General features: G+C 34.4%; 2 protein-coding genes across 2 annotated transcripts; one reads left to right on the forward strand and one right to left on the reverse strand.

Annotated features, from left to right (window-relative positions):
* The first annotated feature begins 4035 nt into the window (after positions 1-4035).
* Positions 4036-8390, forward strand: LOC109706196 (putative wall-associated receptor kinase-like 16). The gene is made up of 3 exons (XM_020226997.1): positions 4036-4975; positions 5671-5829; positions 7206-8390. The coding sequence occupies exons 1-3, from the start codon at positions 4036-4038 to the stop codon at positions 8375-8377; spliced, it is 2271 nt and encodes a 756-aa protein (XP_020082586.1). The 3' UTR covers positions 8378-8390.
* A 4872-nt stretch (positions 8391-13262) lies between these two features.
* On the reverse strand, positions 13263-14880 carry LOC109706197 (UPF0496 protein 3-like). The gene is made up of 2 exons (XM_020226998.1): positions 14590-14880; positions 13263-14489 (listed from the first exon to the last, which is right to left on the reverse strand). Exons 1-2 carry the CDS (start codon positions 14642-14644, stop codon positions 13405-13407), a joined length of 1140 nt encoding a protein of 379 aa, XP_020082587.1. The 5' UTR covers positions 14645-14880; the 3' UTR covers positions 13263-13404.
* Between the last annotated feature and the right edge of the window lie 3025 nt (positions 14881-17905).

Raw genomic sequence — 17905 nt, forward strand, 5'->3', positions numbered from 1 at the left:
TCCAAACTCAATATTCCCTTCCAATAATTCACCAGTGCGAGTAATTCACACAATTGTGCCTACCCCTTGAGTTTCGTGCAATTCAGTATATATGAAATGTCATACCTTTTCCATAAAAACCCAATTCCGCCAGAAGGTCAATATATGATGAGAGCAGATTTCTCGAGAACCGTACATCGAACATAAAATCTGCCTACACCATTGGATCCGGCATAGTTAGACAGTTGAAAAAAGCTATTGAATTACTAGAAACAGAGTCCGGTACGCGACAGAAGCCATCTACACTCAACGGCCCATTTCGAAAATACGAGTTAGTATTCATTTTAAGTGAAAAGTAAAAATCACGTAAAATCTTTATTTTAAATTATTTTTTGCTGAAATTTATCGGATAGTTTTAAAATTAAAATACACACGACAACATCTAAACAGATGTCAAATTTTTATAGGAGAAAATCTCAATCCTCACAACTCAGTTAGGAATATTCCTACTCTATTATTTAATTAGTACTTTCTTACCTTTCTTTTTTATTTGCTATGGAATGATGATGCACGAACATACGAAAACATGATGCGTGCATTGATATCTTCTCATAGTTGACAATGACATTTTTAATAGAAAGCTTCTTTATATATGATGACATATACCGTGTGGAATAATCGGGCGGTAAAGCAAGGCCATGTTGCCCTGCTTAATGACTGAAATATCCTTTCATGCATATCTATGCTTATATTATAATCATATTTCTACTTGAAAATATATTTATGATTATTTTGTATAATTTTCTTATTTTATGAAGGCCATGTTGCCCTCTTTAATAACAGAATATCCTTTCATATCTATGCTTATATTATAATTATATTTCTACTTGAAAATATGTTTATGATTATTTTGTGTAATTTTCTTATTTTATGAATCAATTAAGCTTAACGAAATTATAGCACAAGCTGCTTAATATAGCCCCACCTCCAAGATATATATTAATAAACTGGACTAAAATAGTCAATTGAATTTAATAAACTAGACTAGAATAGTCAATCGAAATTAATAAACTAGACTAGAATAGCCAATCGAATTTAATAATTGGATTAGAATAGTCAATCTAATTATTCATATCTCACTTTGAAAATAAAAAAAACTACAAGATTGTCACAATTATAGCCCCACCTAGAAGATATACATTAATAAACTGTACTAGAATAGCCAATCGAAATAAATAAACTAGACTAGAACAGTCAATCGAATTTAATAAGTTGGATTAGAATAGTCAATTTAATTATTCATATCAGTTTGAAAAAAAAAAAAATTACAAGACTCCCGAAATTATAGGAGAGAGAATAGAACATGAGCTATATGCAACAATTGAATATTCATGATTTGGTTTGTCTCATTGTCTGTGTGTGTCCTTCGTTTAATCCGACTCCAATAGTGTCATCTCTACAGGAAAGTTCTCGCTCCGTCCTCGAGAATACACATCTATAAACTTATATGAAGCTACAATATTTTTTGCCACGTGGCATGTTTCACCTCCCCACTCCTCTAATTATATGCAAGGTGCAATATTTAATTATATACAACTTTAAATCCAACTTTAAATCAAACCACCTTCTCTTCTTCTCAACTTCCAATCCTTCACCTTCCCACTCCTCTAATTATATGCAAAGCGCAACATTTAATTGCATGCACCATATTAATATTCTATCAATGAGTATGTTTTATAACTTTAATCCACTCTCCTCCTCTATTAATTTCCCGCCCTTCTCTTTTGTAACTCTTTTGCATGCATCATAAAAACAATATATTATCGTTTAATCTCCCACTCCACACTCATCTCTCTCTTTCTCTCACTGTGTTAGTGAAGAAGAAGAAAAAGAAGAAAAAGAAGAAGAGCCTCTGAAGAACATTGTCTCTTTCGAGAAGTATCATCCTGCGAAGCCAAGCCGCGATCCATATAAGTGCCAGCTAAACCAGTCCGTGCGGGAGCCTTTACTCGCTATATGAATTTAGTCATGCAAATTGACTGTGCTTAATATGATATAGCTTCCTATATATCAATAAACTGTAAATATAAATTTTATTAAAATTTTTAAATTTTACTTCTATTATTTACCCGCTGCATCGCGCGGTCTTTACACTAGTTATATTAATTCTACTATAGCATATGAGATCGTTAAGTATCTAATTAAGAAGAGAATGCTATTTGCACAGTTAAAAGTTGGATATAAATCTTACATCCAACCATCTAAGAGTTTAAACAGTAGTGTTTTTTTATATTTAATATTAGAAATATTGATTGATAAATGTAGTGTGAAAAACTTGACCCTTCTTTATTATAAAGGAGAAAAATTTACACCCAACTTTTGGCTGTAAATATAGCTAGCATTGTGCTCAATTAATTAAGAATAACATAATATTTTATATTAAAATAGTATTTTTAGCAAATAGATTTAATAAATTAAGGCAATATAGAAAGTTTTAATTATATATTATTATTTCTATATCAAATGACTATCAAGTGAGTAGCGACCTTTTGACTAAATCAAATGTTGAAACTATCCAGACAAAGACTTTTAAATCCTCACATCTTCTAATTAATGACTGCGGGTACCACAGCTTTCGGTGAGATAAAAATGCGTGAAGACACCCCCACTTTTAGCACATTAGGAAATAGTCTCTCAACTTTCTTTTTGTGGATTGATATTCTCTAATTAAGTGATTTATCAAATACATTAATTTTTTTTTTTTTCAAAATCATAAGTAATTTGATCAAATTCAATAGGTTCGATTAATTTTTACTAAATAAAACTAGAAAAAAACATAAATAATAGATAATATTATCCTTAAGTTTTTTTTTAAAAAAAATAATCAACTTCACTAGCTAAGTTAAAAGACTAAAATAAAAAAGAGAAAGTTAAAAAGCCTCAGTCAAATAAGTTGAAATTGACATGCACCAGTGTACACGTAAACTCGATGAACCACACATAATATGTAATTATTGATATCTTAAAATTGAAATTTAATTTACTTGATGTGATCTAAAATACCTAAAGAGCTTATGTATCAAAAATTGTTCATTTAAAGATCTTTATCTATGCCTTAAGTAGTTTAAAAAATCGTGATATGAAGAGAATTATTATTTAATCTATAAAAAATATATGTTCAAAATGTAAGTTTCGTAGATGATCTATTATTGAGCTTTAGCGCGCCATGCTGTGTATGAGAGAGTACCTTATGATGAGAAATGCCACTTGTAAGCTAAAGTTAGGCGTAAAGATTTTGCCCAACTTATTCAAGAATTCACACATTTTGAATTTGTAATATTAAAAAATTGAAATGTGATAAAATTACTGTGAAAAGAAATTAGTCTTGAACAGTGAGAATATAAAATTTATAGGTAAAAACATATATAACTTTTCTGAATTATAAACCATTTTAATTTAGCTACTCCATCTTATAAAATTTTTAATTTACTATCGAATTTTTAAATTTGTTTGATTTTAGTCGATCAATGACACTTTGACTTTAAAATTTGAATGTATCGTTACCTTTATAGGTTTAGTTAGTATATTTTATACATTTTCGATCGTAAATATAAATTTACTAAAATAAGTAGTTAGCTCAAATTTTGAAGATAAAATGTTGTTGACTAACTCAAATTAAATGAATTGAGAGATTAGACAGTAAAATCAAAATTTTGAAAGATACAAGCAAGTAGCCAAATCAAAATAATCTATAGTTTAAATAAATTTCGTTTGTTTTCACCAAATATACTCTCGCTTGGGTGTAGATATTAGTACTGCTTCTTAATAATATCTCTTTTGTTTAAACTCAAGAAATAATTTTTTGGTGTTTATACATACACCAAAAAAAAAAAAAAAAAAAAAAAAAAAAAAAAAATCTAGGTTGTCGAATGAGTCAAAGTCGATACTCCACAGCAATTAATGGTCTCCTGGGCGCTCTATTTCAAGGGCCCCCTTCCGTCTATATTAAACACCATGGATAGAGTGCACCCCCTCCAACAAGCTGAAATTAACCAAATGGTGAAAAACAAGAAAAAGCAAACTAAAAGAACTATGGAGTGTAAAGAAAACTCTATCCCCACCGGAATAGTCTTTCTGTGGGGACTACTTGTGCTTCTGCTCCTGGCATTGCAGCTCACATCTGCATCAGTCGCATTGCCGGGATGCCTGGAACGATGCGGCGACGTCGAGATCCCCTATCCGTTCGGCATCGGCCGGAACTGCTCGATGGAGGGTTTCACACTCAACTGCACCTTCAGCAAAGGCACCCACAAGCCCTTCCTGAACCACATCGAATTCTTGAGCATTTCCTTATCATTGGGCCTCGCCCGTGTTGCTGGCTATGTGTCGAGCCAATGCTACAATGCCACGGCCAGCAATGTGACATACAACGACTGGGAGATGAACCTTTGGGCGTCACCATACCGGTTCTCTAGCACCCTCAACAAGTTTACGACCATCGGCTGTATGACGCTGGCCTACCTCATAGAGAGCAACACGCCAAATAGCATGGCGAATAGTAGCTATTGGTCCGCGTGTGTATCAATGTGCAGGAGGAGGGACGACTTGAAAAATGGCTCGTGCACGGGCATCGGATGCTGCCAGACTGCCATCCCGAAGGGAATGGTGCACTACCGAGTGTGGTTTGCGGAAAACTTCACCAGCACCAACACATACAATTTGAGCCGGTGCAACTACGCCGCGCTGGTGGAGGAACGCGCCTTCAATTTCAGCACCTCCTACATCACTACCGATGAGCTGTACGGAGGAACGCTGCCGTTGGTGATCAATTGGGCCGTAAGAAACAAGACGTGCTGGGAAGCCCGGCGGAACATGACTTCCTACGCATGCGTAAGCGAGAACAGCACGTGCCTAGACTCCGCAGACGGGCCCGGCTATCTCTGTAATTGCTCCGAGGGTTATCAAGGCAACCCTTATCTACCCCACGGGTGCCGAGGTTTGCATCTCTCTCTCTCTCTCTCTCTCTCGTTACAAACATCTTTCTTTATTTTGTGATGCGTGAGAAAGTTTTTCCTCGGATAGTTAAGAGCATATATAAGATATATAAATTAAATTTTAAATGTATAAAGAAAATATTATTTTTTATGAATACATAATTATTATTATTATAGCGATTCCATAGCCTCACATCAGTTAAGAAAGGGGTATATATGTGAATTAAAATAAATGGATGAAAAATTCTAATAATAATAATTATTATTATATTTAAATATTTTTGCAATGGTACATAAGTGGTTTTAGATTTGGTATATTTAATTATTAGTATTAGAGCCGAATACATGTTCCTAAAATGGTAGGGCCTCCAAAAAAAGAGGGGGATTTTGTGATGAGGAAGTGAACCAAGCATGTATGTAAAAAATATATATATACACACAAAGGAATAGGTTTTTTTTTTTTTTTTAATACAAAATAGCTTAATTAATCTTTCTTAAAAAACAATAGTAGTCCCTCTTTGAAATATATTTGAAAAGTTAAACTCAAATCAAATTGCACACGGCAGTTAAATCTCTGGCTAAACTTCCAATTTGAGACTTGGATTCCTTGATGAACAGTTTGTGACGGAATGGCATAATCGACAAGTAATTAAATTAAGTTAATTTTTTCTTGGGAATTTTGTGATATGGGAAACAGATATTGATGAGTGTGCAAACAAGGATGGGTCTCCATGCTCTGGGGATTGTCACAATACACAAGGTGGATACTGGTGCTCATGCCCACGTGGTACACATGGCGACCCTTATAAGGGAACTTGCTACCCGAAACTTCCACCGGCAGCGAAGCTAGTTATAGGTGAGCTCTTCCACCTTTTTTGCAAGGCTTTATTTGGTTTGAGTATAATAAAAATTATTTATTTAAGAATAAATATAAGTTCAGATACAAGCAAGAATTAAATTAATTTTGTATTTTGATAAAAGTTAAATTGTTCCCGGCAATAAAAAAATATAACGTATGGATAGATAAGATGGAATAAGAAAAATGATGAATAGTTATAAACAAAAAAATAATGATTATACTCCTCTCATTAAATTTGAATTTGAATTTAAATTTTTAAATTTTATATTTAATTTTTAAATTTTAAATTTAAAATCAAATTTTAATTTTAAAAATCAAAATTTAAATTTAAAAATATAAAATATTAAATATTAAAATTTAAAAATTTAGAATCTAAAATTTAAAATTTAAAAATTAAAATTTAAAAAATTTTAATTTTAATTTTATAATTAAAATTTTAAATTTTATAATAAATTTAAAATTACCTCTTGTTCCTGGAACAAGCTTGCTTTAGGAACAAGCTTGTTCTAGGTAGGGGTGGAAACTATTGTTCCCACCAAAAAAAATTAGTATTAGGATATAAGGAGGGAGAACAAGAGCTTATTCCCTTTCTTATACCCCATCCAAAGTTAGTTTATGTTCCACAGTTGACCTGAAAACTTTCTTTTTTACAATCGACATCCAAGATTTAATAGAAAAGCAAGACTTTTTCAGTGATTGCAAGTGATGGTCTCTAGCTGTTTCGAGTCGAAAATATATTTATGCCTCCCAAGCCATAAATTAAATTTTTTAAATAGCAACTGATTATTAAATTTTAATGTGGGTATATTATGCAACCTATTTCCAAACTATATATTAATTGGCGGTGCAAAGCTTTAAAATGTTTAAATCTTAGTCGTAACAAATGTTTTAGTCGCTAGAAGACAAGGGATTCTATTGTAGTTTATCATATCACTGCTCCTAAACCTGTTAGTCGTTGTACATAGAAAGAGATATGCAAAGTCTATAAAAATAATATGGAAACTCTATAAAGAATTCCATTAGTATAATATTAATCTACATGTGAAGGAATGGGAGGAGTTAATTATCCCGTAATAAAGGTGACTTTTGAGTCCAAATGTAGACGCAGTATTGGACTTAGAAATAGTAATTTAATTTGATATGTCATGTTAGAATTTTTTTATATATGTATATTTATGAGAGAAGGACACTTGCGGTGGGACTAGTAGGACCGATACATTTAAAAAGTTTGAGCTCTTTTGAAACAAATCAAACTTCACAAACTAAAATTAGAGTCATGCAATATTCAGGGATTGATAGTGTAATTAACTCGTTCATAATACCCTTATGCTCCTATATTGTTAATCTGATGCTGTTGATCTATATCAATGCAGGCATTTGCATCAGCCTCCTTATTATTCTAATTATCATGTTATGTATTCATGTTATATTGGAAAGACGAAAGCTTATAAAAGTTAAGGAGGAGAACTTCCAACAACATGGAGGCTGGCTACTATTGGAAGAAATCAGAAATAGACAAGGCCTTGCATTTAAGATGTTTACAGAAAAAGAGCTCGAACAGGCGACGAATAAGTTTCACAAGAACAACATCATAGGGCATGGAAGCTATGGCACAGTATATAAGGGAATTCTCAAAGACAATCATGTCGTAGCAATAAAGAGAGCTAAAATTATTAATGAGAGACAGAAGAAAGAATTCGGAAAAGAGATGCTTATTCTTTCCCAGGTCAACCATAGAAACATAGTTAAGCTCCTCGGATGTTGTTTAGAGGTGGAAGTTCCAATGCTGGTGTATGAATATATTTCCAATGGGAACCTATTCCAGTTGATTCATGGCAACGGTCGTAGAATCTATAAATCTTTGGAGACTCGTTTGAAAATAGCTCTCGAGTCTGCGGAAGCACTTGCATACTTGCATTCGTCAGCGTCCCCTCCGATAATTCATGGAGATGTTAAGTCCGCAAACATCCTTTTGGATGATCATTTAATGGCAAAGGTCTCTGATTTCGGAGCTTCTATGCTCGCTCCTAGGGATGAAACACAGTTTGTCACATTGGTGCAAGGGACTTGCGGTTATTTAGACCCAGAATACCTACAAACATGCTTGTTGATTGATAAAAGCGATGTTTATAGTTTTGGAGTGGTTCTTTTGGAGCTCCTCACCGGTAAGAAAGCACTTCGTTTTGAAGGAACTGAAAGAGAGATGAGCCTTTCATCATCCTTCTTATCTGCTATGAAGGAGGGTCGCTTCAGCGAACTTCTTGATGATCAGATTAAGTATAATGAAGATGTGGAAAGGATTAATGAAATTGCTGTACTAGCAAAAGCTTGCTTAAATGTCAAGGGGGAAGACAGACCCTCAATGAAAGAAGTAGCAGAGGAGCTTGACAGACTCAAAAAAATGAAGCAACATACCTGGGAACAACATAACCATGCAGAGATAGAAAGTTTGCTTGACAATCTCTCAAGCTACCGTGAGGAAGAAAACACCGGTTTTTATAGTTTAGAGAAGAAAGCTATGCTAAGCATAGAACCTGGACGTTGATGCTATATATATATATATATAGAGAGAGAGAGATGAGACAGAGAGAGATGAGAGAGAGACCGAGAGAGAAAATGAGATGAGAGAGAGGAGAGAGAAGAGATTAGGAGAGATGAGAGAGAAGATGAGAGAGAGAGAGAGAGAGAGAGAGAATTGTGCTTCTATGCTTTTAAAATTACCCAAGTTATTGGTGCCTGTAGAGTTTTGCCATTGGATTAAGATAGATGTCGGTTAGAATGATGTGGACCCCTAGGGTTGAGGGTTTGGTTGATTGAATAGTAATGATAGCGGATGGAAATGATCCAAAAGGGTAGATCTAACAGTAAAAATTTACAAGCACCAAGTGCGTTGTGACGTTTACCAGCACCATAAGCCTGGACTCATATATTATATATAATATATATATATATAATATAGGAGAGAGAGAGAGAGAGAGAGAGAGAGAGAGAGAGAGTCTGGCTTGTATATTTGTATAAGCACGATGATCTCCGTGCTATCAAGTCATTTTTGGGTGTCGGACTTTCGAATCGACAATCCGCCTCGTTAGGCTTGCACTAGAGTATTGGAAGTACTTAGAAAATAAATGATGATTTTATTATCATTTACTTAGTGGTCGAAAAGGACTCAAATGATCAATAACAGTAAAATTTACAAAAGTGTATTATATGATACTAAAATTTTTAAATAAAGAATATTAGTCTTATTTATATAGTACAAAAAAATAATATTAAAAATAATCTTATTAATTTGTTGGCCCCTTTGATCACTAGGTAATTGCTATCGAAAAATTATAAATTTATTTTCTAGATATTTTCAAATATATTAGATCAAGTTTAAACGAGGCCAATTGTCGAGTCAGAGTCGCAATAATCGAAAAATGACTTGATAACATGGAGGCTACCGTTCTAATAAAAGCACACAAGCCTAACTCCTCTCGCTCTAGTATTTACTATCTAGTTTCTAGCCCTTGGATAGTATTATTCCACCCGCCTCTTCTACATCCAAGACATATATAAGGCTGGAAACTAGTATATAGTGAACATTATCCTTATTTAGATCTAATATTTTAAACTCTAGACATTTAAATCTTTGAACTTCTAGATGAAATGCAAGAAATTCATCTTTTGGATCTTCCTATCTTAGATTAAGTGAATTTGTTACACCATATGCATTGCATGTAACTTTCGCGGCTAGTAATTAATAAAAGTTGTGGTTGTTGTTGGCAACAATATTCTTAAACATTATTGTATTCTCTCTCTCTAATGACTTCACATAAGAAACCACTTTGCATTCTCTTTACTGAGGAAAAAGGGCTTTGGTTGACCCACACCTTTTGCATTAAACCACAATGAAATTAATCAGCCAAAGAGGACAAATAAACAAAAAAACCCAAATCTCACTCACGCCTAATAGAACAAATCATTCAATGAGAATGAAGCTATAGTACTCACCAATTCCTTACAATACAACAACAGAATTTTCCTATCTACTACGTAGGCTTTCCTCTCTCACCTACAATGTTGGAGGAAAATCCAAAATCCTCTATTATTATTATTATTATATTATTTATTTTATTTATTATTTTTATTTATTATCATATTCTTAGTTTGCTCCCGTTCGTGCGCCCTTATGACCACCCCTTCCCCGTGCATGCATAGTGTGCTCTGTTAGTTAATTCGCGTACTATACGTGAATTATTCAAAAAAAACGCAAACCATATAAAAATACTCCGTTTCGAATTTTTTCAAAATTCAGAATAACGCATTTTTTCTTTTCCATGCTCAGAGAATTCAGATCAAATCCGGATCCCGAATTATATTCTGAAAATGCGGATTAAGCAGCTCTGAAAATATGAAATTTTTCGAAAAAAAAATAGATTGAACTGCGCGAAAGGAGATTATTTTCGAATCTGTGCAGCGCATACCACCGTCTGCGAGTCCGTGCACCTTCTCGTGAGCAGCTGACATCTGCCCGTTCGATTTTGAAAAAAATATGAGACGAAGCAAAAAGGAGAAGTTGAGAAGAAAAGAGCGGAGCAAGGAAGAAGAGAATCCTGGTGTAGGGTTTGGGAAATGTGCGGGTCCAGGAGTGTAGGGGGTTCGAATGGCGGGGTCCACGAGGCTGCAACTCCAGTCTCGTGGACCGTGCAGGAGTGAGAGGTCCACGGTGGCCTCTTACTCTCTCGCCCCTTTGTGCGTGAGATGTGACTCTCTCTCTCTCTCTATATGATATATATGTATACTAGTAAATGTACGTGCAAATGCACATAATAATTATTAGAAAAATTATAATTTTTTTAAATTATTTTTAATTAGGCCATATTTATATGTATTGTCAAATATGTATCTAAAAAATTTAAAATAATAAATCACGCTATTAGAAAGATATGCTTTAAATGATAAATAATTAACAATAATCTCTAATGCAAAAATTACTTTTGAATTAAATAGAAAAATAAAATCTGTTAGGAAAATAAATTTTGAAATTAAATCGAAAAATAAAATCCGTTATCTTAAAAAGAAATATATTTGAAATAAATAGATAATATCTAAAAAAGATATTTTAAAATAAAATAGGAAAATATCTTTTATAGGATTTTCACACCCGTAATCTGTTATAGAAAACTTACTTTTGAAATTAAATAGAAAAATTTATATTTTAGGATTTTCACATCAGTAATCTGTTATAGAGAACTTACGTATTCATTGCTGTTCTATTTATATTTTTATTCTTATATTTAAAATTTTTTGTACGGAAAGAGAAAAATGGACGCTAATTTTTCCGCCGAAAAATGGGTCTGTCGACAGACCCAAATTTGAATATACGTGCTTTTATATATAGTAAGTATAGATATATTATTCTATATTAATTTATTTTTATATTTATAAAATCATAATTATTTATGATAATAGTATAAATCTAAAAAAAATCAATTTAATAGACGAATTTTTATTCCGAATTTTTTAATGATAAATATAAAATTCTCGTATAAATCGCATACACGAATTATTGACGAATCCAATTTTTAAACTATATTTTTCAACAAATTTAAAAATTAAGATACGAATTTTATTCGTATTTTATCCATACCGAATTTATATTGTATCCGAATTAACTAACTATGATAGTGCGTGCAACGTTCGTTGCCCAACATTCCACTTTTCACCCTTGCTTTATAAATAGGAACTCCACTGTTCATGGGTCGTATATACACATGACAGAGAGCTTTGTTTTGGAATAGAAAAAGAAAAGAAAATTAAAGAGAGAAGCCTCTGTTATTTAATTTTTTTCTATTGTTTTGATCTATTTGGCTTGATCTTTTTTATCACCGGATGTTTAAAGAGTCTCCGTCAATTTTCTTCACGATCGTGCTCGCAGAAGGAGGAATTCCGGTCGAACCTTGGGGTGTTGTTCTCGTTTAATCCTATATATGAGGACGGGAATACGCCTTAGGACAATGCTATGCACGCTTCCAGATTAATTATTTTGGGAGCATTCTTCCACAATTTTTGGGATTTAGCGATAATCTGTAAGTTAATTTATTTATATTTATTACAAAATTAGTTAGATTTTAACCACAATCAAATTTTCAGTGCGGTATTTTTTCAACATACAAAACTTTAGCAGCGAAACTATCTATCGCTAATCATATAGATAGATAAAAGATTGGCCGGCTGGAAGAGCTTGCTCCTTTCCATCGGAGGTGGCCTTACTTTACTAAATACCGTCTTAATTGCACTTCATGCCTTTTTCATTCTACCAGCTTGGGTTGGAGCCAACGAATTATCTAACTTCTTCCATATTTCAACAGAATGGACTGTACGAAATGAAAAAAGTACAACAACTCACGTTTCAAGAATGTTTTTCCAGATTTTTATATGGCCTCTCCGTCTAAATCTGCAATTGTTTACTTGCTTGCTCCATGAAGTGGAGTGGAGTGGAACCTCCCTTGTTTTGGTCCTTGAACTGAACAAGCCCAAGAATAGAAACAAATTCTAACTTCAGAACCTAAAGATTGGCAAATGCTAAACTCTAGCGGCATGATACAATGTCGGTGGACGAGTGATTGGATGTTCTCGGTAGTTTCAGCCAACTGATTCCTGGCATGTAGGGGTGTTAAAGACAACAATTCAATCTTATTTGGAAGACCGGCCGCCGAGATCTTCATGTGGTTGATGTGTGGAATAGGATACTTATAGCTGATAATTTGAAAAGAAAAGGGGTTGGCTTGGACCGGAATCATGCAATCTGTGCAAGAAGAAAATAGATATTTTACCATAAACCATCTTCTCGATTAGCAGAAGCTGGAACAATCATAAAAGAGAGAAAAAATAAAAAGAAAATACAGGTAAAATAAGATTTACTAACTAAAAGAAGAATTATGCTGGACTTCGATCTACACAAAATAGTTTCAATCCAACCCTTTTTTATGAATCTCTATCGTCTTGTATAAACTTAATTAGAAGGCTAGTACTCTCTTACGCACCATACACCAAGCACATGCAACTCTTCATCATCTCCAGCCTCTAATTATCCTAGCATATGGCCGTAGAATACAATAATGTGCTTTACATATAGAGCCTACAAAACATATTCAATTCTAATATAATTAAAAATCTTATTCAAATTAATTTTATAATCAATTTAATTTTTATAGATTTAAATATTTATTCTAATTTAACCAAAATCCTAACACAATCCATGCAGCATCATTTAGGCAGCAATTTGATTACTGCTTAAATATCCAAAAAATGCTACGGTAAACTATTTGTAAAACCAATCAGAAAATGAGGAAACAATTTATTTATTTATTTATTTTTTTTTTAATGTTTGAGAAAGAGGTAGACTAGCTACCTGCTTCATTCATTGAGAAATAAACTAGGCGAAACAGTATGGAAGCAGCTAGGGCTTCCAACAATTATTATATGTTTTAATTAGAAGTTTCTATACAATCCTGCATGATAATCACTAATATATATTCATGTATAACCAATGCACTTGAAACCCTATATTTACACATGCACATGTATCTATTTTACACACAAAACCTCTGTCATCACCATCCTTCTAGCCCTATTAATGGTCATGAAGCAGAGGTAAAGGTGCTCCTCCAGCTCATCCAGCTGCTTCCTGAAGCTCACATCTTTTCTCTGTACCTCCCGCACCACCTCCTGCACCAGCCTTCCCCGCCTGACGCGCCGCCGCTCCTCCTCGCACATTCTCAGCAGCGTCGCCACGTGCTCCACCTCATCCTGTAGCCGCGCCACGAGTCGGCTGACGGTATCCAAATCCCTGTTCAGTATGTACGTCCCCTTTGCTGCCACGTCGAGCTGGGCTACCGCACGGCCCACCCGCGAAGACATTGTGACCGGAAGAAGCGCGGGTAGAGCTACTAAAGCCATCAACGCATGCACCACGATCAATGCGCCGATCACTGCCGTCGAGGCTGTGATAATGATTAAAGAGAAACCGAATGCTCGCTTTAGCCAGTTGACGAGCCGCAGCTTGGCTTTCGCCTTCTTGCGGCTTGCCTCGAGCTGCTTGAGCAGATCGGCGGAGCCGCCTTGCACCATGCGGAATTGTCGTTGAGACGAAGCTAGAAAATGAAATGGATTGAACGTCTTTGAAACCTCGGCAAGGTATTTATCAATGGCTTGGATGCTATGCTGCGGCGGGGGGTTATCGGAGACGAGCGATCGGAGCACGGCCTTGAACGGGCGGTATCGGGCGCGTATCCGTTCAATGTCCTTCAAGATGAGGCTGAAGAGGAGGGAGGCGTTCGCAGTTTCGGAGTAGTATTCGGAGAGGAGGAAGTGGACTTCCGGGTGACAATGCTTTCGCGCATCGGCGAGAATTTCAGTGATTGTAGCTTGGTCAGGGTCGAGCAAGTGCTCCGCGAAGAGGCGGTAGGAAGGGAGGCGGGCGGCCGCAGTGCTGCTGCTGCTGCTGCTGCTGCTGCTGCTCTCATGACTCGGTTTAAGAGCGGCACCGTGGTCTAAGGTGAGATCCAGCACGCGGGCCCAGAACTCGTTATAGGACTCGGTGCGGAACGCACTTGCATACTCCTCGCGGAGGTTGAAGCTCGTCGAAGCGATCGGAATGACGACTCCATCGACTGCTGATTCAAACAAAACATGCATGTATATATGAGTATAAATATGAGAAAGTAATGCATATGTTTTGTTTTATGAAATGTACATGATGGGTGGTATTACCTTTCTTATTAGCTTGGTGTTTGCATGAGCTAAAAATGTTGAACTTCATACACATATTTCCCCTCTATTTTTTGGATGCCCGAATGAACTATAAATGAAAGAACAATGGGTGGCGAGAGTGCAACCAAAGAAGATGTAGAAGAAGAAGAAGAAGAAGAGAGCAAGAGATGCTTCTATAAGTAAAAAGAAGAAACCTTCTTTGAGATAGCTAGAAGGTGATGAGCTACTTATTTGCAAGCTTGAAGGGACAGTAAGATATATGCATATATCACTTCTTTAATTTATTGAGGAATGATCTTTGAGTTAAAGGTTTATTATATGTCACGGAGATAACATAGAAAGCTTATATACATAAATTAATGGTAAAAATGTATAAAGACCCCTCGACTTTAGGCCATTCTAACATAGCTTTCTCAACCCTTTTTTTTATTGAGACCTCTTAATTAATTTTTTAAAAAATTAAGTAATTTTAGTCAAAAAAAATTTGGAGATTCTATCAAGTTCATTGATGCAGATTTCACCAAATTAAATTATTTTATTTTGTTCAGAAAATAAGCCTAGGTTAGTTAACAGTTCATAACTAATAGAACTATTAAATTTGATAAAATTTTTAATTTAACTAAAAAAAATTGGAAGTAGAAGGTGCTATTTCAGAAATCGTTATAGTTGAGGGGTCTCCGTACATTTTACTCACAATTAATTTTAGCCCCCGTGCCTTGGGGAAATGGGTAAGGTTTCGGTGGAAGCTTAAAAGCAAGTACAAAGAGAGGCACGTACTCAACGGAAAACTTGGGGTTTTAGAGAGAGAGAGAGAGAGGAGAGAGACGCCGAGTACGTGTATATTATATCCTAATCGTTTTCTAGCAAATCATAGCCGTGTGATCATCCTTAAAGGGCTAAAATTTAACCGTGTGATCTATTTGTAAAATCTAGTTTCTTGCTAATTAATACGCTGTTAGGGGACTTGGGGTGATCCGTGGCTGAGAATGTACGTACGTGGGCCCATGCGGATCTTTTTTCCGTTTCTTGTGGAGGGGGGTGATATTTTGTGGACACGTGGCAATTTTTTATGGTGACATGTGGATGAGGAGATCTATGATATTTAACTGTGGTCCAAGTGGGAGTGTTGAGTATCTTATTCAAGAAGTAATTATTATAAATAATTAGTTATAAATACAGTATATATATATATATAGATAGGGCTGCAAATGAGCGAGCCGGCTCGTGTTCGACTCGCGTTCGACTCGATATTTGGCTCGCTCGAGCTCGATTCGAAATTAAATAAGCCGAGGCTTGAACAAAAAAAAAAAAACTCGAAATTCATGTTCAAGCCGAGCTTGAGTATTACTCGGCTCGTTCGAATTAGGCTCGAAAAGCTCGAAAAGCTCGAATATATATATATATATATATATATATACATACTATGCTATCGAAAGTATAGAGGATCTGGTGCTTTCGATTTTTTGATTCTTAGATCAACTCCTTTAATCATTTCTTATTTTTGAATTAATACTATTATTACCTTGTAAGAACCACTCAATCCTAGGAGTATTATTTAATCCTAGGGGGGATCGCAATCACCCCAACCATACAATTCTTAATCAAAGGGTCAAAAATTCGAAAATATCAAATCCTTTATATTTTCAATAGCATAGTAGTTCTACATTATATATATATATTAAAAAATATATATATATATAATATATTTTAATAATATATAGCCGGAGTGAATAATCTGAATTTAGTTAAAATTGGGCTAATGTTGTTGGCCCATAAAAACAAACCTAATAGACAAATAAAAGAGCGAAATTTCACTAAATTTATACATTTTTCCTTTCTTTCTTTCTTTTACAGAGCTTAAATTTTCAATATGTTTCTCTCTTTCTCTTTTTCTGTCTCTCACCATAAGTGGCCAAGCCGGAAGCCTTCCAAGTTACCAAGTAACAGCATATACCCGCCGTTGCCTACCTTGCTATTAATTGTATACTTGAGAAAATATACAGAATATTTTTAACGTAAAAAATTATTATTTATATAAAATTTTAATTTTAGTTATATATGATTGGATAGTTTAATCCAATATTTATCTATATAATTTATTTATTTTTGACTGCATAAATGAAAATGAATAATATGGAGATTGAAGGCGGAAGAAAAGACATATGAAACTGAAATGATTAGATATTCAACTCATAAATTTTTTTTTTTTCATATTATAATACTATATTTTATATAATTATTTTGTACTTTGAACTATTAGACATATTTTTGTATCAAATTATAGATAATGTTCTATACAAATTAAACTATTGATCGTATGATGTTGAGAATTTCAAGCGGCTCGTTTAGGGCTCGAGCTCGCTCGACTTGAAATTAGGCTCGCTCGAGCTCGGCTCGAATTAATTTCAATCCAAGCTTGAGCTTAAATTTAGGCTCGAAATTAATTTCAAGCCGAATTTGAGCTGAGGTAAGCTCGCTCGAGCTCGGCTCGTTTCCACCCCTACATATAGAACTAGGCTGGAATACTATTAATAGTACCAAGTTATTGGTGCTATTGAATTTTTAGCCTTTGGATTGAGAAATATGCAGTTAGAATGATGTGGGCCCTCTAGGGTTGAGTGGGTGGTTGGTTGAATAGTATAATCTAACGGGTAAAAATAATCAAAGGAGTTAATCTAACGGCAGAAAACTTGATAGCACCAAGTGTTTGGTGCTATCGATAGCATAGCAGCCGGACTATATATATATATATATATATATATATATATATATAGCTAGGCTACTATACTATCGGTAGTACGGAGCGCTCCGTGCTACCAAGTTGTTTTCGATGATGTGGCTTCCAAATCGACGATCGGCTCCGTTAGACTTGATCTACACTATTGAAAGTATTTAGAAACTAAATTTCATAATTTTTCGATATCATTTACCTATCAAACAAGTAGTCTAAAATTGAACGGCTGAAAATAAAAATCTCATAAAAAATGATGATAAAAGATTTAAATTCAAGATCAGATATACTGATCTTACTCTAAATAGTGAAAAGAATTTTCTATAAAATTTTCATCGCATTTGGATTGTTTCATACCGTTAAACTCACAAACACACCACATCGGCTATTAAAATTGTCAATTTTGAGATCTTTTGATCACTAGTCAAATGATGTTCGAAAAAATTTGAAATTTAGTTTTCAAATACTTTCAATAGTGTAGATCAGTCTAACGGAGCGATCGTCGATTTGAAAGCATCATCGAAAACAACTTGGTAGCACGCCGAGCGCTCGTGCTACGATACAATAGTAGCCCGGCGACTCTAT

This window comes from Ananas comosus, unplaced genomic scaffold (assembly GCF_001540865.1).
Source record: "Ananas comosus cultivar F153 unplaced genomic scaffold, ASM154086v1, whole genome shotgun sequence".
In the NCBI taxonomy this organism is placed as follows: Eukaryota; Viridiplantae; Streptophyta; class Magnoliopsida; order Poales; family Bromeliaceae; genus Ananas; species Ananas comosus.